Raw genomic sequence first — 21,667 nt, forward strand, 5'->3', positions numbered from 1 at the left:
TTTGGCCCTGCCAGGTCCTGGAGCGGATTGGGGAGGTAGTGTACCGGGTGCAGCTGCCGCATAGATGCAAGGTGGCCCTGCATCATGGCTCCCTAGCTGGGAGGAGACCCAACACAGACTGACCCGGCGGTTCCTGACAGCCCCTTATTTGGGGGCTCCGCACCACTGAGTTCTGTCCGGCCATCCTCTTTGGCTGACAGGGGACTGTGGCAAAGTGGCTTGTAGTGCACAGGTGTAGAGGTGATGCAGTGCTCAGTAATAACAATCCAACAACAGTTCAATGGTGAAAAACAAAGCTTTATTCCCGAATAATACACTATACACAGACACGGTCAGGAATCCGAACAGTGAGTGCTTGTTGTGTAAGTGGTGAATTATACAGCAACAGTGAAACAGTAGTGTAGTGTAGTACGGGGGTGATGCTGGCTGATTTAGCGACAGCTCCCAGATTTAGTCTTCTATAAATTACAAGACTGGCAATTAATAGGCAGACAGATACAATACAAAACAGATCGCTCAGCCACTTCTGCTGATATGCCTTCAGTCACACCCCCTTTGGTAGTGTGCAATCACATCTCCTCCATTCCATGACTGACACATTGCCTACTACATTAACCCTTAGCTGTCCATTTATTCAGCTCGTCTCAGGCGTGTCAGGTCCAATTTAGACGCGCTGTTTAAAAGTATTTTTTTCACAGTAAAACAGGTTTAAAAGGCACTGCATATCAACAGGACACTCAGTACCGCAAAGGGTTAAGGTGCTGACTTATAGTATTGTGGCTTCGCACCCTTTTTGGATGGCCGACTTCTGACTGATCCTAGAATGAACTGTCAAACCATCCAGTCCAGGGCACACTGTTCCTGTTATACAGCGCCCTCACAGGTCAGGAGGGAGATTGTTGACTGGGATTCATTCGCTCTCTGTCACAGGGACCAACACAAGATAGGAAGCCACAGGCGCAACGAGCCCATCGGCCTCCAGGCCGTTTTCGAGACTTTGTCCTTCCCTCTGGGACGAGGGACTAATGGGGTGAGGGCTATGTAATGAACCTGCCGATGGTATCGTGCTGGGCACTGTGTTTGTTGTTTGTCATGTCTCGTTTAGTGTTATGTGCATTGTAAGGGAATGGGGCATGCAGTTAGAGTGTGTGTATATATGGTGGGTAGGACCCTCGAGGCTATAAGTGGGGTGGAGGTCGAGCCTCAAAGAGAACGTACGAAGACTTGATGGAGTGGTTGCTGTGACTGTGAGGGACAGAGAGGGAGGCGGAAACTGAGGGCCTGAGCTGTGAAACAGTGTGAAGAGTCCCGAAGTGCGTCTGTGGCGTGAAGGAGAAGGAACGTGAGTGACTGGGAGAAAAGAAGAGAGCAGAGAGTTAGGGAAAGAGAAAGGATGATTGGGAAAGAAAAGGGGATAGAAGTTGTATTATTTTGTCGTGAAGCCGGCCCAAACAGGCATTCATTGTGTTACCAGACATTTAATAAAAATGAATACTCTTTTATTGAGATTTTTTTCCATTTACACCCATTCATTTTACATTTCTTTTAAAGATGACATTCATGCATACAGACATACATTTTGTTTTAAAAGCATTTAAAATACATTTAAAAACACCAAGACAATCGTGCTTTGTACATGGTTAAAACAGACACAGATTAAAATCAACATGAAAAAAACCTGTGCTGCTTTAAAAGTGACTGGAAAAAAAAGAACCATCTATAAAAAAACAGTGCTTGTGAGGGTCGGGGAGTGCTCTCTAAAAAAGTTAAAAAGTGAACATAAAACAGAACAATAAAACTATAGAACTAAAACAGGGACAAGGGAAAAGGGACAGTGTATAAAAGAGTTAAAATTCTAAAATTTTATAACACTTAAAATGTAACTTTTAATAGTTAACATTAAAAATCTTTTAGATACATAAACAAAACAAAACAAAATCAAATAAACCATTCAAAATAAATCAAATAAAAATCCATAAAACTGAAACAAAAAGACTACATAAAACCAGGGCACCGTTCAAAAACGGTCATGCCAACTAAAAAGGGCGGAATGCTGGCATGACAAAATAAATAAAAGGCTTAGCGGTGCCCCGTAGTCCCGCTCCTGAGCTAGCGGTTCCAGTTTTTTCCTTCATTCCATCTTCACGTCCTGAAGTCCGGCGATCCTCCACTCCGCGCAGGCCTTGTCCTTCCCGAGGGTCCGGATGTCCAGAATTACAAAGTCCTTGATAAGAGTTTGTGCCCTTCTGGTCGTGGTGATAGTGTCTAGCTCCTGCTTGTGATAGACACAGACGTTACGGCCCTCCCACAGGATCTGCTTGACAACATTGATGACACGCCAAACGCACTTAGCTGTGCTGGTAGCGATTCCTCCCGCAGGCCCATAGAGTCATCAGCAGTCATCTTGGCCATGTCAGCAAACCTGTTTAGGAAGACAGAGACAGAGAGCCACTGCCAGCCACATCACACTCCCAGAAGACATGGGCTGGTGTTTCTCTCTTGCGGCACTTTGCATAGGGGCATAAAAATTAAACTGGTTAGTTTGGAATCTCACCTGGTCTCCCTGAGTCTTGCTTCACTTAACGACACGAAGATCGTTACAATACTATAGTACACTACACGACACTGTATTATGGTATTTATAGTAGTACTATATTAATAATGTAGTACATAGCAACTTGTAGCAATTCCCATGCTACATAATATGGGTGTCTCACTCACCCGTCCCTTTAATTAGGGTCAGTAGCTTGGCAAAACTTAATTTCCCACAGTTCCCTGCAACCACCCTCTGTTAATCCTCTCTCCCCATTGGCTCATTGAAATATCTACTCCTCCAATCTCAGAGCGCCTTAGAAGCCAGCACTTGTACTAAAGCTGGCTGATTAGGCTTGGAGGGGGACTCCCTTTCTCTGAGGAAGCCATTATAACCTACAGCATGACAAACTTAAATCTCAGTGAATCCTTTAGCTACTTTAGATAATTCCAGAGCAGTCAATCTTTTTTTTTTTTTATTGTATCCTGCACTTTGCCTTTTTGTTTTCACTGTTATTTGTTTAAATTTAGCTGTTTTTCAAGGTCTGTTTAGTGTTTGCTGTTTTGCGTGTTCAGTCTCCATTTTTTCCTGATCCTCCTGATTTTTTCCAAACAACTGTTCACCATTCAACTCAGCACTACTGGACAAACTCATCATTTTCAATGTACTCAATTTTTTCAACCTTCTACAATCACCATCATTACTGGACTCTTTGCTGGACTTCCTTATCTGTTGGTGAGATCATTCCTTTTTTGCTTGGATTTGTTCTACTTTAATTTGATACTATGTTTGCTGTATTTTTTGTTTTGTTCTTTAGTTACTTTGTTTTTTTTCAATTACATTGCTGCTCTGCTGGACTTGTTAGGCCTAACTTTCATGCACCATCCATTGCCATCCAGACTTTTATTATTATTGTTACCATCTGTGATCATTTCATTCACCTTTATCTTTGTCTGTGCATTGATTTTGTGTTTGTGTTTAGTTTGTGTGTCTGGGTTTATTTGAGGCCCACCAGACACTACACCCATTTCTCCTTTGTGTTACTTTTTGGCCTTCTGGTTTCCATTTACCAGCTTACCTGTACCATCTTTATACTTGCCTGTTTTGTCCACCTTTAGTTTTTTGTTTATATTTCATTGTTGACATTATTGTTCACAACATTAAACTGGTTGTTTTTGAAATTGACACCTCTGACGTCCCTGCTTTTGCTGTCTGTCACTCTTGCTGACTAGTTATAGGAATAGGGCCAGTATTATCTCCTTAGGGAGGACAGTGCAAATGCCTCTCAGTTGTGCAGAGTGACCGTTACAAACTGTTCAGAGAGATCGGTAGCAGCACATCTCTAACACCTGGGACAGACCAGAAGAGACCCGGGTCTGCCTTCACACATTTGTGCAATGAAGAAAAAGCCATTACTGTTATATAGGAATGGTGGAAATAAGCCTCCCATTGCACAGCAGTTTGATCCGAATCAGTTTGTTTCTGGTTTTGCTATGAGTTTTTAATAAGACACACCTGAGCTTGTTACCTATACACACTGTGGCTGATCAAGCTGTTCGTGAAACCTGGAATAGATGAAACAGACCAGCAATAGGAGTCTTATTTCCAGCCACTAAATATTCAAGCACACTGCTTGAAAAAAAAGCAATTAGTAAAACTATTTCATTTTTTTAACGTGTTTAATTGTTGTATAATTGTATGTATTCAATGTTTCTTAAAATAGACTAACAGTCTGTTCCCCCCATCTACCTATTTATTTTCTCTAACACTGAATATGTCCTTCAGATGAGGTCCTATTGCAAGTGACTCTGCAGCAGCAGTTGCAGATACATAGTTAACCCCCTAGTCTCTAAGTTGCTTTGGATAAAAATGTCTGCGAAATGACTAATTCATAATGTAGTACACAACAGTACATATTCTCCTCAGACCCAAGGGCCCCCTGTTAGTTTTTTTTTTTTTTTTTTTTCAATAAATGGTATTTTCTTGACCTTAAGTGTTGGGTAAGTTGAAATTTCTACATTCACTTTTTTGGGGCAAGATAGCCCTTTAAAAATAAGGGATAACTTGGTCATACTTTAGTAAACAAAGATTTTAAAAAAAAAGTTTAATAAAATATAAACCACAACAGGAGGTTCCGTAAAGGCTCAATTTAAATGCATTTTAGATCTAAAAACCTACAGTTTATGATTTATACTTAAAATTCAAACATCCATTTAAATGAATGCATTTAAATGAATTCAGCGTACGATAGTATTTATTGTAGTCTATACATATTTAAAATACTGTAGTACCTAATATAGTACATCTCAATATACGATAGTAGGTACTATAATATTCTGTAAAATTATTTAGAATACTACTTGCAATAGGAATGTAGATATTTGTTTATGTGGGAATACTTTGTAACATTGGAAGCATATTTTAAAAATCTGCAAAATTCCCGAAATATGTATTTAATGAAAGCAGAGGTTTATTGTTTATTGCCACGTACCGGTAGATTAGAGTCGTAAAACTGTGAAACAAACAAAGTAAAAATAACTACAGGCTGTACTACAGCAGAAGTACACAAACAGTCTAACTTTAAATGTTATTTTCTAAAACTATGTAAAACTTACATTTCTGTTTATTGCCTTGTAATGCTAATGTTTGTAGTTATATAGAGCGAAGTTTACCGATTTACAGGATTAAAGACTTAAATTAAGCAATCCGTTTTTCACTTCGGTTCACATTGATATTGTGAAAACCAGGACAAAAAACATATATAGATTATTATTTTTTTTTTTTTCTTCTACTTTTATACACAGACGAAAAGTATGATTCGATTTGTAAACAATGAACCTGGTGTAAATAACTCACGCACAGATGTCGGTAAAAATTCCCAAACCACCTGTTTATATGTTGATTTTTGTTCTGTGCGATTCGGGCTATAGTTGAATTTCCATTCCTGTGACTTCACACACCATTCCTCTGTGATTTTGAACAAATTTGCCCTGACTGCTATGTGATTATTGTTACAATTTCCATGAAAAAATCCCAGCCTACCCATGATGTGTGAGCAGACGGCAATATGTTTAAAAAAGGGACATAGAAAAGGGGTCATTCTACGCCAACTCAACCAGAAAAGGGGCATTTTGTTGCCTGACCATCTCAGATTTTGCTAGAAAAATTCACTTGGGGGTTTTCGGGCCTGCTGAGGTAAGAAATGCTATTCTTTTTTTTGTTTTTAATTCCCCTTTGAGCTGTGACCTGGCAAAGGTCAGGCAAAAGTGACCCAGACCAGAAAAATCATCCTAGGCTCAACTTAGATGCTACTATCATGTAAAACATGGGTAACACTTTATATTAAGGTGCTGCTTATTAATGTTTTCTAAATATACTGAGCATCAAAATAAACTTATCACTTATATTTGAGCACTAAAAGAAACATATCACTTATATTTGAGCATCAAAAGAAACTTATCACTTATATTTGGATAAAATTAATTACATGTGATCGAAAAATGATAAACTCTGTTTTAGAGCAGGTGCAGTGACTTTTTATTGTGCCGATTAACAATTGACATCACAAAGATGCTGCAAAATGATCTGTCGATCTTGGGCAGGTGTGGTGACTCTTGGTCTCCCAGTTTGTGGCCTGTCATTGACAGAGTGTGTTTGGTTATACTGTCTCGCCAGGTTTAAAATTGTTGGCTGTGAGCACCCAAGATGGCAAGCCACAGTACGCTGCCCTAGTCCAGTCTCCAACATGACGATTGCACAAAGGTGCTGCTGTCTTGACAGACGTGGCCTATTGTTTTTTTTTCTGTGATTTTCTTTATTGCTTTTATTCAAGCTTGCAATTCAACAGCTAAAATCATCAATATCCTGTGTCCAATCAACTGTCTCACTAATTGGGTGATTAAGTGCATATGCTTCAGTCATAGTCACTCAAGCGTGTCATGGTCAAGGATGAATGATCGAGTGATTAAAAAGAAACCAAAAACATTTATATACCTTATTTAAAAAAAAAAAAAAAAGTGTTCTAATAGTGATAAGTTTCTTTTGATGCATAGTATATATAATAGATGCTTAACAACTATGTTATAGAGAGTTAATAAAGCATTATAGATTGTTTATAACCATGCAAATAGCCATAGACAGAATTACATGTAAACATCCCAAAGTAAAATAGGTGGCTAAAAACTGTCCCCTTTATAAAACTGTAATTCCATCTATGGCTATTGCATGGTTAAAAACCATCTGCAATGCTTTATTAACACTTTAACATAGTTAGTAAGCATACATTGTATATTTATAACATATTTATAAAACATTAATAAGCAGCACCTTAACATAAAGTTTTCTCAGTACTGTGAAAATTGTGTTTCTGCCTCCAGAAGCCAACTTACTATTCATTCATTTTAGCACTGGATTTGATAAGCGACAGCATGTATGAAATGTTATCGCATGCAGATGTTAGTTTTCCAGACAGAGCAAGCAGGTTGAGCTAGAGACAAAGCACAGGTATTTACAAGCTCACAGCTTTGCCTAACGGAATGCTAATATTCTTTTATTTGTTCTTCCGTAGAGTTTAATTTGTTGGCAAGGTTATTTTTTTGTAGGATTCTGCATTACATCAATATTTCTGTATCCCAAGGTGGATTCTGCAAATTTGCAGCGTGATCTGCAGTCACGTTTTTCATGGGGGACTAATGTTAAACAGAAAGAATATGTTTAACTCATTTATTGGAGTTGCTTGTGAATTTAATTGTTATAAAAGATGTGGATCAATGGTACTGACTACAGTGGGGAACAGTGGGGGGGTTGTTTTTGAGAGACCATTTTATTATGACCTCTACCACACTCTTTTTTTGTGTGTGAAGGTTAGAATAATTATATTTTTGACTCAAAATAATAAATTGCACTGCCAAGTGCCATAGCTTCACCTGACGATCATTCTAAAACAAAAACTCTGCTATTCAGTACTGGGCCTCTCTAAAGCAAAGTCTTGAGAGCTATGAATGGCAGGTTAATTAGCTTGATGCACCACCTATATTATTGTATGAAGAATTCAGGAGAATGTTAGGCATTTCTGTTTCAGTGCATCTATGATTGCATTACTTTTTAATTATACATGGGACTGGTATTCATAATAAAATACCAGTTACTCTTTAGTAAAAACTAGATTTATATTTTATTTAGCAGGGTGTTATTTGCCAAGTTACAGAATTGATTCAAATATAAAATAAACTACTGGATACTTACTAAACCTTTATGATAATACTGTCAAATAACTGAATATGCATCATGTTGGTCATAGAACAAAGTATGTGAGACAAGAGCACGTAGAAGCACAAAAGTTAGAACACTGCATTTAAATAGGGATCTGGTCAAATAAATTATGAAATGAATAAATGCAGAGATGTAAAAATATCACAGTAAGAAGAACTTACTGTCTAAACCAACACCGTAGTTGAGTGACCTACTGTATCTTTTTAAAAAATACCATTTGGGACTATCAATCTTTCCAAATCTGTGAACATCAATAATTAAATATTTGTGAAAATTGATATATATATTGTTTGGTAAGTATACATTTTTCACTGGTTTTACCAAATACATTAAATTACTTGACATGCCCCCCTACCGAAGTCTTTAGATTTATTTATTATATATTTTCTCCAAGATAATACATATACATATATAATACATATATTTAGCTTTAGAGCATGGAAAAGGTCACACTGCAGCTTTCAAAAAGCATAAAACCCCGCACTGGCTATGTGAACACACACACAAAATACTTTTGTGCTATGGCTTCAAATTGTCAAAACTCTATATATATACAGTACTGTGCAAAAGTTTTAGGCAGGTGTGAAAAATGCTGTAAAGTAAGAATGCTTTCAAAAATAGACATGTTAATAGTTTATATTTATCAATTAACAAAATGCAAAGTGAGTGAACAGAAGAAAAATCTACATCAAATCAATATTTGGTGTGACCACCCTTTGCCTTCAAAACAGCATCAATTCTTCTAGGTACACTTGCACACAGTTTTTGAAGGAACTCGGCAGGTAGGTTGGCCCAAACATCTTGGAGAACTAACCACAGTTCTTCTGTGGATTTAGGCAGCCTCAGTTGCTTCTCTCTCTTCATGTAATTGACTCATCAGTCCAGAGCACCTGCTGCCATTTTTCTGCACCCCAGTTCCTGTGTTTTCGTGCATAGTTGAGTCGCTTGGCCTTGTTTCCACGTCGGAGGTATGGCTTTTTGGCCGCAAGTCTTCCATGAAGGCCACTTCTGACCAGACTTCTCCGGACAGTAGATGGGTGTACCAGGGTCCCACTGTTTTCTGCCAATTCTGAGCTGATGGCACTGCTGGACATCTTCCGATTGCGAAGGGAAGTAAGCATGATGTGGCTTTCATCTGCTGCAGTAAGTTTCCTTGGCCGACCACTGCGTCTACGGTCCTCAACGTTGCCCGTTTCTTTGTGCTTCTTCAAAAGAGCTTGGACAGCACATCTGGAAACCCCTGTCTGCCTTGAAATTTCTGCCTGGGAGAGACCTTGCTGATGCAGTATAACTACCTTGTGTCTTGTTGCTGTGCTCAGTCTTGCCATGGTGTATGACTTTTGACAGTAAACTGTCTTTAGCAACCTCACCTTGTTCGCTGAGTTTGGCTGTTCCTCACTCAGTTTTATTCCTCCTACACAGCTGTTTCTGTTTCAGTTAATGATTGTGTTTCAACCTACATATTGAATTGATGATCACTAGCACCTGTTTGGTATAATTGTTTAATCATACACCTGACTATATGCCTACAAAATCAAGTGTGCAAGTGTACCTAGAAGAATTGATGCTGTTTTGAAGGCAAAGGGTGGTCACACCAAATATTGATTTGATGTAGATTTTTCTTCTGTTCACTCACTTTGCATTTAGTTAATTGATAAATATAATCTATTAACATGTCTATTTTTGAAAGCATTCTTACTTTACAGCATTTTTTCACACCTGCCTAAAACTTTTGCACAGTACTGTATATATATATATATATTTCTTCACATCCTCCTTTTAACTTCAAGCGTTTTTGCCAGTAAAAGTCTCTCTTTTTCTCTCGCAAGGCACGATTACTTATTCATTCACAATACTTAATCATTTTCAAGTTTTGTGAATGTAAACCAGTCTCTTTCCAACAGCAATTTTTGATAAAAGGCTTTCACAGAAAGCATCATTTGCTTGAAACTGCCTCGTCTAACTCAAGCAAACAATTTTGGGTGAATTAGGCTCCTGTTCTCTAGTTTCTTTAAGCAGCACTCCTCAGTTGACTCAGTTCACTGCCATGATGGCAATGGCACCAGCACTCTGGTTAGTTTAGAATGATTCTGCAGCCTGGCCTCTTGCCCATCATTATTGGGGTGGGATGGGGGTGGGTTAAAGAGGCTTTTCTGACATATGCCTTTCCTTTCAAACTCCTTGGTCAAATCAGAGCTTTATGTCTTGTGACTCTGACATCTTTGCAAGGGTCTTCTTTACTCTCAGGGCTGTGAGACGAGAAGAAGGGTTGTGGGCCCAGCACTCTGTCATCAGTTTTCCAATTTGTCTCAAGCACTGTGAAAGAAGGTGTCAGTTTAAGAAATTTAACTTCAAGAACAGAATTATCTGGAACATGTACTGTATTCCCAAACATACACATGATTACTCCATCATTCAATACTGCACAAATTACTTTTGATACTATCAAAAAGTCAACAATATCAGAAAAAGTTCAAGACTGAGACTTTTTGATTGACCCTGCATATTAGGAACCATCACCAACAAAAGCCCTGCGCTTATCATTTGTCCAATATCAATGACTTGCAACTAACGCATCACTTTCAAAGAATTATCTAACAGTTTATTTTGTAGATTTCAAACATCAATTTCCCAGGAGGAATTAGTGGTGGATGTCCTAAGAATCATGCAGACTTGTCATACTGAAATGGTGGTGCATTCAATGAGACCCCTGTACACACCCAGTGGATCCAGATACCTTCACCAGTATTGCATTTTGTTAAAATGATTTACCTCATCACTGCTCCACCTATTGGGGAACGATGGTCTTAACCGTTTGATGCAGACCACTTCTCTCATATCTTCATAAGAGGGATCATTGGGTACCAAGTCATGATAAGGTAACTGATATTCTTCCACTATACCTTGAAGAAACAAAAATGCAAATTAGCAAACAGTATTTCAACTACAAAGGTAAGAAGCAGAAAGTAACAAATTAACATGTGTATCTATAACATATACACAAACACAAATCAATTTCTGAAATTACTTTAAAATCAATTTTACCCAGGGGAAAGAGCAATATAGATCAATAAAAAAGCTTGTGTGTCATTAATTTAAGATCAACATATCTGAAAGATAATATTGACAACACAAGAGAGTTTTGGTAGATGAGTCCAGTTTGAAGAAGTGGTGCTCACCCCCTGACACGCATCTTCTTGCTATCTCCCAGAGAATCAGCCCGAAGCTGTACATGTCAGCCATGATGTAGGACTGGAAGTGATTCCTATTAAGGCTCTCATCCAGCACCTCTGGAGGCATGTAACGTTTAGTGCCCACTCTGGTGTTTGGAGGGATGTCTACTTCATTTGTATCGCTAGGGATGGAAAGAAAATTAAGTACCATTGTTAATAGATAGGGGAAGACATACAGTACAGCATTTATCACCCAAGCATATTCGTCATCCACCTAAAATACACATATTACATAATAACATAATAAATCTCAAAACCAACCAGGCTTGATAAAGCTTTAAGATTGGTGTATCCAAATTAAAACACACACATTTAGGGATTGATGCCTTTCGTGTGTCTCAAATTGCTATACATTTTTTTTCACTTTAAAACAAATAGCAAAAAAAGATATCTATGTAAAGCTTACTTCTTCTATGAGATCAACCCATACCCAGATACACCCTAACTTAAATTCCTTTCCTGTACACAAAGATCTACAACTATCACCCATGAACATTACATTCAGCTACCAATACCTTCTTCTTAACTAACCTGATAAATTTAACCGCCAACCCCAAGTCTGCTATACAGCATGCTCCGTTTTTCTTGACAAGAATGTTTTTGCTCTTCAAATCTCGATGAGCAATGGCTGGTTTCCCCTGAGTGCCGAAGATCTCGGTGTGTAAGTGGCAAAGTCCACTGACTGAGGAGTAGGCCAGTTTCAGCACTGCCTTGGTGTCCAGTGTGGTGGATTTCAGGTAGTCATACAAGGAGCCACTCTCATGGTAATCTGTAATGAGGTAAAGCTGGGTCCAGGATCCTGTTCCTTTTATATCGGCTGCTATGAAACCTGACACAGAAAGAGAAATATAGATAAATAAAAAAAGAGATTGGAAATATTGGAAGATGAATGTATTTTTTTTTTGTTAATAGTGTTTATATAGGACTTGAAGTGTTCAGTTTTAACCGATAATAACCGAAAAAACACCCCTGAAGAACTGTTTAGAAAAGTAGTCCTTGATCTCCTGCTGGTCAACCTCATCTCTACGAGCGTCATCGAGGTATGCAAGGTTGATTTGACATTGCTGTTAACTATTTTCTAACTGTAGAGACATTAATATATAAGGTGCCTTATGCTGTGCATGAATGCCTTCATGATTATATATATATTTTTGTGGAAGAATCTTAGGGAGGCCTTCATCCAGCAGTGGATTGAAAAAGGCTGAAGATGATGATGATGATATATTTATATGATATCCTCAAACCTCGAGTCCGAGTCACGAGTCCTTGACTTCGAGTCTAAAACCTAACTCGCTTCCAATTTCTTATTCTTATTATGATTGGCTGCAAAGACAACAGGACTAACCAGTGATTGGATAATGTTTTGTTGGGTTGGTTTTGATTGTGCATAATTTCCTAGTAACTGTAATATTACTTGTGTAGAGATAAAAAAGGGACTCGTCGTTAATATTTCTGAGTCACAGAGCCCAAATGTTCAAGTCCAAGTCACACAATGTGAAGTCCAAGTCTTTCGCGGCCATGAATTGAGTCTAAGTCCATGAAAAATGCGACTTGAGTCCTACAAGTCTTATATACTGTGTGTGTTCTACAAATACTTGCACTAGTACATGTAAAGTGTGTAAATACATGGACAAAAGTAAAAATATAATTAAACATAAGAACAACATACATCCACTAAAAACTAATACCCACTATAATAGCAATGTTGTTCATGTAATAGTCTGTGAAAAATGTGATGAAATAAAATATGTTGGAGAGTGGAACAACTTTACATAAAAGAATTCAGAACCACCTTTCATTAATTAGAAATAAAAAAATAATGAACCAATAGTACAGCACTTCACTTTGTAGTATTAGAACAGCTGAAATTAGACAATGCGACATATAGAAGAATAAAAGAAAGTAAATGGATAAATAGACTGAACACAATTATGCCAGTGGGACTCAACAGAAAAGCATGAACTCATTAACTCCAATAAATATATAACATTTAAATAAATAAATAAACACAATTAATTCAGAAGTTGTGTTGATGCGCTGGGGAGGCTAAGTAAAGGCTGATCCTCAGAGCCAACATTGCATGATAATATAAATATAAGTTTATATAAAATAATGATAATTAGAATTAAGAACAATTAAAAGATAGAAGTAAAATTGATGTCACAATATATAGAACGTCATTACATCATGTAAGAATAAACCTATAAATACCTCTAATGTTTTGATTCAAACACATGTCCCCTTGAAAAAGATATGCACAACATATCGAAACGTTCGGTAGCTGGCTCTTTGAGCTAATATATATACACACACATATACACACACATATACACACCAGATTCTGCTGAGTCAACGCACCAGTTTTAGCTGAAAGTTAAATTTTCCCCATTCATTTACGTTTTTTAATAACCATGTGCAAATAATGCCTGAAGGGAAATATCCCTATGACCTACCTCGGATAATCACAAGTGAGTTACAGGAGAATAATTCCATATGTGACAGTTTATAAACTACTCTACCTGATAGACTCGTAGTTTATGACGTCATAGAAACCCGATATGGAATTATTTCCCTGTAACTCACTGAAGCCCATCTTTATACATATATATATATATATATATATATATATATATATATATATATATATATATATATATATATATATATGTGTGTGTGTAAAATAAAATCAACCAATAGAAGATCTACATTTTCTCCACGGCAGTCCAAGCATAAGTGAATTGAGGTGGGACATAAACAGTTGAAGGTCTTAGTAGGTTTAACCAATGGGGAGAGTCAAAGATATGCCCTGATTTTGCAGATGTCCAATCATTAGTGAGCAGAGGCGGGACATAAAAATGCTAGGGTAAGGGTGTAAGAATAGCTGAATTTCACACAATATTGCTTATTATAGAGACCGTTATTGAGAATTCTATTGAGAACTTCGAAGTAACACTTCAAATTGCTTTTTACAAACTAAAAAAAAAAAAAAATCAACAGACAACAGAGACATCGTAGTCGATTTGGTTACGAATCAATTTTCAAGAAGAACTTTCTCAGAAATACACCACAAATACCTGAACTGATACAGGAAGGGAAGGGATATACTGGCCACTTCCAAAATTCAAATTATGAAAGGGATCCGTGGTTTACTGGTACCTGTCAATTAAAAAATACTGCTGGAACTGTATTTTGTTCAGTACAGAAAAGGCAATATGGAACCGCACGGGCTACGGCAATCGAGAGGTTCTTAAACGCTTGATTGATTCTGTTGTTTACCTTGGCAAGCAAGACCTGGCATTCAGAGGGCATGATGAAGGCACCAATTCCTCAAACAGAGGTTATTTTGTGGAATTACTTTCTCTGTTTTCTCACTACAACAGCATGTTAAGCAACCACTTGTCAATAGCCACAATATACTCTGGTACCTCTAACAAGATTCGGTGCCTCAGGTTCTGCTAGATGCAGAAGTACAGGAAGGAAGCCAAGTACGTAGCTATAATGGCAGATTAAACAACCGATGTTGGAAAGGTAGCTCAGCTGTTTTTTCAGGTATGTGACTGACAGTGGCCTGAAAGAACGGTTGTTCTGTGATTTAAAAAAATGCTTTTAAATAGACCAAATTCCCATTGGGTTTATTTTTATTTTTTTAGATTTTAGTGATTTTTTTAGTATTACTATGCAGGACAGCTGCTATAGATTGTTACCTTTTTTAAAATTGTCCACGGATTAATCTACCGATTTTTAATCTACCGATTAATCAACTAATGTCCATAAATTAACCGATCAAATTTTTTAAACGATTGACAGACCTAATTTTATGTTAACTATGTTAACTATGTTAATGCAGCAGTTAGGGTTGAACTCATTGCCACAAATCAAGGAACGTGACGTTAGGGTTTTCGCTGCTTGTGTGGGGGTTGGAATGGCAAGTTAGGGTTAAAAACCTTAACGCCACATTTCCTTTACATTTGTGGCGATACGTTCAACCCTAACTGCTGCATTAACATAGTTTTTTTGCAATGAATTTCCTTGTTTTTTAGGAGACTTTCCTTGCTTTTTATTTTCATTATAAACTACAGGTCTGTGAAGGTGTTCCATACATGACTGCTGCATTTTACCACATTTTATTAGACATGTTAATGCAAAGAGTGCAAACTCAGTAATTCTAGCAAAATAGTAAAACAATGTGGATCATTTTCATCTACATAGTTTTTGAAATCTATGATGCATAATTGTAAGGTAAGAAATGAAGTGTCTCTTAAGGTGGGTTCACACGAGACAACATAAGTGACTTAACGTAACGTAGAAGCCCTTTAGGTCAGACATAAGGTTCATTTCACAAGATAATGCAATATTCATTTACAGTAGAAAAATAAATCATGAACATGAAACATAAATGTAAATAATTGTTTTTACAACTGAGAGCAAGGCTTTAACATATTGCTCATTCTTCACTAAAGTTAGAACTTAGTGATTCTATTAAATGTAATGTTAACAATTGGACTGTACTGTAGTGGGAGTTAGACTGCAGTTCAAAGGGAATTTTACTACATTGTGGTGTTAAACTGCAGTTACAAAGTGATTCTATTACTGGTAAATGTAATCTTAAACTACAATGCGATTCTGCATTTCCGTTGAACATGTCACAAAAAATGGTATCTATTTTTTTGTTTGTTATAAAAGACACACTCAGCTGAGGTACCAGTGTTGCTAACAGAAAAAAAATCTATTCCTTAACACTTTTCTTAATATGAGACCATTTTCAAATGTAAAGGATTTAACTGACAAAAAGAATGAAAATCACAGGCTTACAAGTAACGGTAGACAATCAGCCGTTTTAATCTGGAATTTTAATTAAAAAACGCAAGACAGTAATAAACCTCCTAATCAAAATAAATCTTTTTTATTATCGATCCTCATTGAACAGAAATGAAAGCTTCACGCAAATTCACTGGGTGTATCAGAGCGCTAGCATTCAAGCAGGCTAAAAACTGTGTCACCTCACATGGAAGAAATGTTCCCTTTCAATTCGATGACGACCACCATCATACTTATGGGATATGCCTGCCATAGGTAGGTATACACTGAGCATTTTATGTCAGAGCTGCTGATAGGCCCCCTCCGTGGGGTGACGTCCTCGGTCCCGCCTACCGAGGGATTATACAGTCAACCCGTGGAGACCATTATTTCTTTTACCTCTCACCTAAGGTAAGGTAAACTTCTGTATTACTACACTGAGTGTGTGAAAGAGCTTTTCTAAGTCGACTGCAGTTCCCTTGCATTCATGCTGAGAGCTGGCTTGCTGCTTTCATGGAATCAGCGGCTCTAATTCTTAGCTTCTTTCTGCTCCTTTCTTTCACAGCCTGCCTCGCTTGTATTGCAGACTGTCTGTATACGCTGTCTGTCGTGTGAGAGCGACTGCCTGTGCAGATGACGAGAAGACGACCACCAACCAGCGAGTTCGCATTGGTTGCCATCACAGGTTTGATGCAAAAAATATTGGCAGCTCTGATTTAAAATGCTCAGTGAATACCTACTTATTATTATTTATTTCTTAGCAGACGCCCTTATCCAGGGTGACTTACAATTGTTACAAGATATCACATTATATTTACATAGTTACCCATTTATACAGTTGGATTTTTACTGGAGCAATCTAAGTAAAGTACCTTGCTCAAGGGTAAAGCAGCAGTGTCCCCCACCTGGGATTGAACCCACAACCCTCCGGATAAAAGTCCAGAGCCCTAACCACTACTCCACACTGCTGTATGATTAACATGTGTTTTTTTTAAGATTTATTTTTTCATTCAAACAGGTAATACTTTCCCCCCATGGCTCTTGATGTTACTATGTTTCAGCAAGCAAGACATTTCCACAAATAGCAAGTTATATTTAAAGTTAAGGCTGTAGTGCTTTGGCACCATCCCATTGAGTCTAAAATAATGCGAATGCCCAGGTTTGGTATACTGTGGCTGTATCATAGTCCTACGTTATTGTGACTTGTTGTAGTAGCTTACATTTTATTATACCACGCCCAGGAAGAATAGATTATCGTGTGTTTTTATTTTCAGGCAGGCATATCCCATAAGTATGTTGGTGGTCGTCTTCTCTTTCAGGGAACCAGGGTTACGGTAAGTAACCTAATGTTATCTATGTAACAATGAAATTGGAAATATATATATATATTTTAAATGAGGACTGGTACGTTAGGCAGCACTGGCCAAGCGTTTTTGAGGACGTACCTGGTATGTGTTAAAATGCACGTATCTCCTTTTGGTCAGCAGTATTTAATTTTGGTAAACAAATCAAAATGTTCAGCTGTATTTAGACGGTGCTTTGTTCACAGCAAAGCTAACATTGCTATTTCTCCTGTATCGGGTTTATTTTGTTTACTTTGTTACTTTGGGACTGTTTTTGTGTTGCTTTGGACCTCGTTTTTTTGGAATACAGGATCGTCTGGACATTTAAACTGTGCTGCGCAGCTGCAATATTCATAGAGGAATCTACACAGCAGACTGTAAAATACATCTGGGTGAGATCAAACCTTTTTTTATGTTGGAACTGTGATTGTAATACAAGTTTTTGAATGGCCATTCTGTTTTTTCATTGGGTTCTGTGTTTTTTGGATTATTATTTCATGGAATTTTTCTTTTTGGATTTATTTTGTTTTCTGTGAAAGGGACTTATTGGAAGATCTGCTGCAGCTAAGCTTAACTTTTGATGTATAACCGAATTCTACTAGGTTGTATGTGTATGTGAGAAGAACCAGAAATTAATGTAGGCATATGACTGATTAGTGTTCTTTGATATGTTCAATAATTGTATACGCTTACATTTTAGTGTTAATTGCTGGTTAAAACCAATTTACACTCTATGCATAGTGTGCTTTTGCTGTGTAAGTGTTGTGATAGTGTATTGTGATATATTGGTATGTTCAATAATTTTACATACTGAGACGTTATTGCCAATTGCTGGTTAAACTAATCTTCACTGGGCGTGAGCTGGGGGGGAAAGATAAGGCAGAAGAAGCAGCAAGGAGCAGTTAGTAGGACAGAATGTGGTCACCGACTGGGGCCGACGCTGTCGACATCCCAGGGGCGGAGGACCCGGCAACCGGAAAGGATAGAAAAGAGGTCGTCGACTGGGGCCGACGCTGTCGACATCCCAGGGGCGGAGGACCCGGCAACCGGAAACGGGATAGAAAAGAGGTCGTCGACTGGGGCCGACGCTGTCGACATCCCAGGGGCGGAAGACCCGGCAACCTGAAAACACATATGAGGGTTAGACTTGAAAAGCCACCCCTCGGGAGGAGATGAGAGAGGTACCCAGCATTTGAGGCTTATGTAAGGGGCGCTCGTAAAACCCCTGATTGGCCGAGACATCACGCTGCCTGGGACCTGAAAATAAGGACAGAGCATTGAGGTTAGTATAGGACTCGGCACGAGTGACCACGTCCTGAAGAGAGGCAGAATAGAAGAGAGCCTCGAGTGAGATGAGCGCAGGAGCTGCGACAGGACAGAGTTTGGCTGGGGGTCCGCTCTGACTCACGCGGTGAGAACCCCTGAAGGTAAGGGAGGCGGCTGCCTAGCCCTGAGGTCGGGGAAGTGAGCCTCACTTGCCCCCCAAAGGATGGACCCCCGGCACCTACGAAAATTCCCACACCGTGAGACAAACAAGACAGAACATGCCAACGCATAACATAAACAAACAAACAAAAGACCAGAAGGACGAACAAAGGGGGGTTAGTAAATTTGTTAATGGGATGTGACTGTGTATACTTGACTATGTGTATACCTGCCGCTCAGTGGAGAGGAAAAAACCCCTCGAAGCGAATTTAGGGGAAAACCTCAGGTGGCCCCGGCGAACAGGTAGCCCCCACTCCGGGCATGCTAGCAATTTTAAAATGGGCTGCTGCTATAACGAAGGGAGATGAATGGACGTAATAGTCTACTGCGGAAGAGGACCAGCGGCCCATGGTCTTGATCAGACTGTGATTGATGCTGGCTCTTGCAGCGGAGGTAGCTGCACCTATACGAAATGAATGGGGAGAATACAGCTGAGGAGGGAGGCCTGTTCTAGAAAGGAGGGAGGAGAGCTGGGCTGATTAGGAGATTTTCGTCGCTGCAGGGAAGCTTGAAGCTGAAGAAACTGTGTATTCTGAGCTTCCGAGGAAGCCGAAGAAGGCTGTGAGTGATGTTGGCCCTCGCAGCAGAGGGGGCTGTGCCTACGGAATGATTGGGGGGGGGGGGGGGGAGGCCCGCTCTGGAGGCAAGGTAGGTTGGAATCCAGTGACGAGTGATCCTAGGAGTGAGAGAAATCAATGAGGGGGTGAAGTAGAGGAGGGAGGCTTGCTCTGGAAGGTGGAAGGAGGGGTGATGAGTGATGATAGGAGCGAGAGGAATCAATGAACCGAGGGTCCTGGGGGGGGGGTTCTTGCTGGGGAGATACCTTGATGATGAAAAGGGGCAGATAGGGGACTCTACTTGACAGCTGAATGGACTAACCACGTTGAAATTGATCCCTCTTGGGGGTATGACCGAATGGTGAAGTAAATCAGAAGCAGAAGAAACTGCGAGTTCTGAACGTAATAATCTACTGCGGAAGAGGACCAGCGGCCCATGGTCTTGATCAGACTGTGGTTGATGTTGGCTCTCGCAGCGGAGGTAGCTGCACCTATACGAAATGAATGGGGAGAATACAGCTGAGGAAGGAGGCCTGCTCTAGAAAGGAGGGTGGAGAGGTTGGCTGATTAGGAGATCTTCGTCGCTGCAGGGAAGCTTGAAGCTGAGGGAACTGTGAAGTCTGAGCTTCTGAGGAAGCCGAAGGCGGCCGAGAAGCAGATGAGATACCTTGACGTTGAAAATAAGGGGCAGATAGGGGAATCTGCTTGACAGCTGAATTAACTGACGGCGCTGAAATGGATCCGTCTGGAGGTACACAACTGAATGATGGCGTAAATTAGAACTGTGAATTCTGAGCTCCTAAGGAGACCGAAGAGGGCTCAGATGCAGATGATCTCCATAGGTAGATCCTTGTATGGGGAGAAGCGGCGTTTCAGAAGAGTAGAATGAGCAAACTGAGAATGGTCAATGATGCGGACAGCGGGAAGGTGAGGCAGAAGGGAAGGCTCTTAAGAATCAGCTGTTAGGCAGATGGTCTCCATGAGGAGATCTTCGTAAGGAGACACAAACTTTCCAAAGAGTAGAGATAAATGAATGGAGAATGTCTGTTGATATAGGCAGGCTGGAAGGTGCAGCAGGGAAAGGGGGGGGGGGGGGGGGGGGGGGGTGGGACTTTGAAGATTCCGGAAAGAGTCAGACAAACTACTGGTATGGAGAGAATGGTGGGAAGAAAAAATCCCTAGCTGGACGATGAAAGCCATGATCTGGTTTGATTTGAAGGAATAGGATGAATCAGATTCTGGCACAGAATGTTTAAAACACTGACCAGGCTGTACAATATGAAGCTGTCGAAGGAGGGAGAGAGCTGCAGATACGAAATGCTGAGCAGATTGAAGGAGGTTACTGAGAGGATGATTCAGTCAAATGACAGCTGGTGAATCGGGGGGGGGGGGGGGGGGACCAGTCGGACGGGACCAGTCGACGGAACTTGAACACTAAAAGTGGAGGCCGAAGGGGAGCTGGAACTGACAGTTGAGGTAGCAGCTGGAACCGACGAACGTGTGTAAATCGACTGCTGGGGAAGCTCAGCACGCTTTGTGCTCCATTTACTGGAATGGAGAGCAGAGATGAGATGTTGACTATCCTATGTGTCAGTGAATACGGGATCGATCCGTGGTCTGCTACTATCATGTCTGCTTGAAATGGAAAAGGTGAACTCACATTGAGAGACTGGGTTTCACAACTCCAGTTATTCTCCTAGAGTGGAACTCCTTAACTCATAAACAAGACAGATTTCCAGTCTCACCACGTCTCTCACCATGTATTAATGCTGTAATATTTGAGAGGATGTGTGGACATATGAATAGATTGCGGAGAAAGACAAGCACCTCGTATTTTTGATTAGATGGGGATTAGCATTAGCCTTGACTGCGGAATGCTTCCACGATCTGCGTATTGGAGGAAAGCGGAAGCGTTGGAAGATCTGGAGTAGTGCAGGTCCAGATTTAGACTGAACTAAAGCAACTTGCATGCTAGAACAGTGTGTAGATCTGAAGAGGGAGCAGAGATCTGCTGCAGGGAGGAGCAATTAACAGTAGAGGATGGGATCTGCTGGATGGTGCAGGGATCTGAGGAAGTAAACAAAGAAGTGCTGTCAATAATGAGCGGTGGTCTGCTGTAGAGAGAGATCTGCTGAAGCAGTGATCTGTTATTGTGAATGGTGGACTGCCATTGGTAGAGCGTGGTGGTCTGCTGCAGAACGCCGATATCTGCTGAAGCAGGGATCTGTAATAGTGAATGGTGGATTGCCATCGGTAGTGTGATCTGCTGTAGAGCACAGACATCTGCTGAATGCGGTGGATATTGGACTGTGAGTTAAACTGATTTAGATGAAGCCAGAGATGGAGAATACATAGAGCTGAGGCTGCTGTAGAACCTAAGAGGATGAAGAATCCACTGCTCTGAGGCTGTTGAAATATCTATAGATTTGGTCAGGAGCAGTCCGCCTC

At 39.8% G+C, this 21,667-nt stretch overlaps 1 protein-coding gene across 7 annotated transcripts in view; it reads right to left on the reverse strand.

Annotated features, from left to right (window-relative positions):
- Positions 1–3,298: 3,298 nt before the first annotated feature.
- LOC117408649 (bone morphogenetic protein receptor type-1B) overlaps positions 3,299–21,667 on the reverse strand; it is a 342,845-nt gene continuing 324,476 nt past the window's right edge. For 6 of the 7 annotated variants that reach the window (XM_058996777.1, XM_058996771.1, XM_034013832.3 and 3 more), the window contains 4 exons: positions 11,569–11,866; positions 10,984–11,159; positions 10,577–10,707; positions 3,299–10,120 (listed from right to left, as the gene is read on the reverse strand). In XM_058996777.1, coding sequence (XP_058852760.1) covers positions 9,995–10,120; positions 10,577–10,707; positions 10,984–11,159; positions 11,569–11,866 — 731 coding nt within the window. In that variant the 3' untranslated portion in view covers positions 3,299–9,994. The remainder of the gene's footprint in view (positions 10,121–10,576; positions 10,708–10,983; positions 11,160–11,568; positions 11,867–21,667) is intronic. The other variant, XM_034013833.3, reaches the window with a different exon arrangement.

Source organism: Acipenser ruthenus, chromosome 2 (genome assembly GCF_902713425.1).
Source record: "Acipenser ruthenus chromosome 2, fAciRut3.2 maternal haplotype, whole genome shotgun sequence".
Taxonomy (NCBI): Eukaryota; Metazoa; Chordata; class Actinopteri; order Acipenseriformes; family Acipenseridae; genus Acipenser; species Acipenser ruthenus.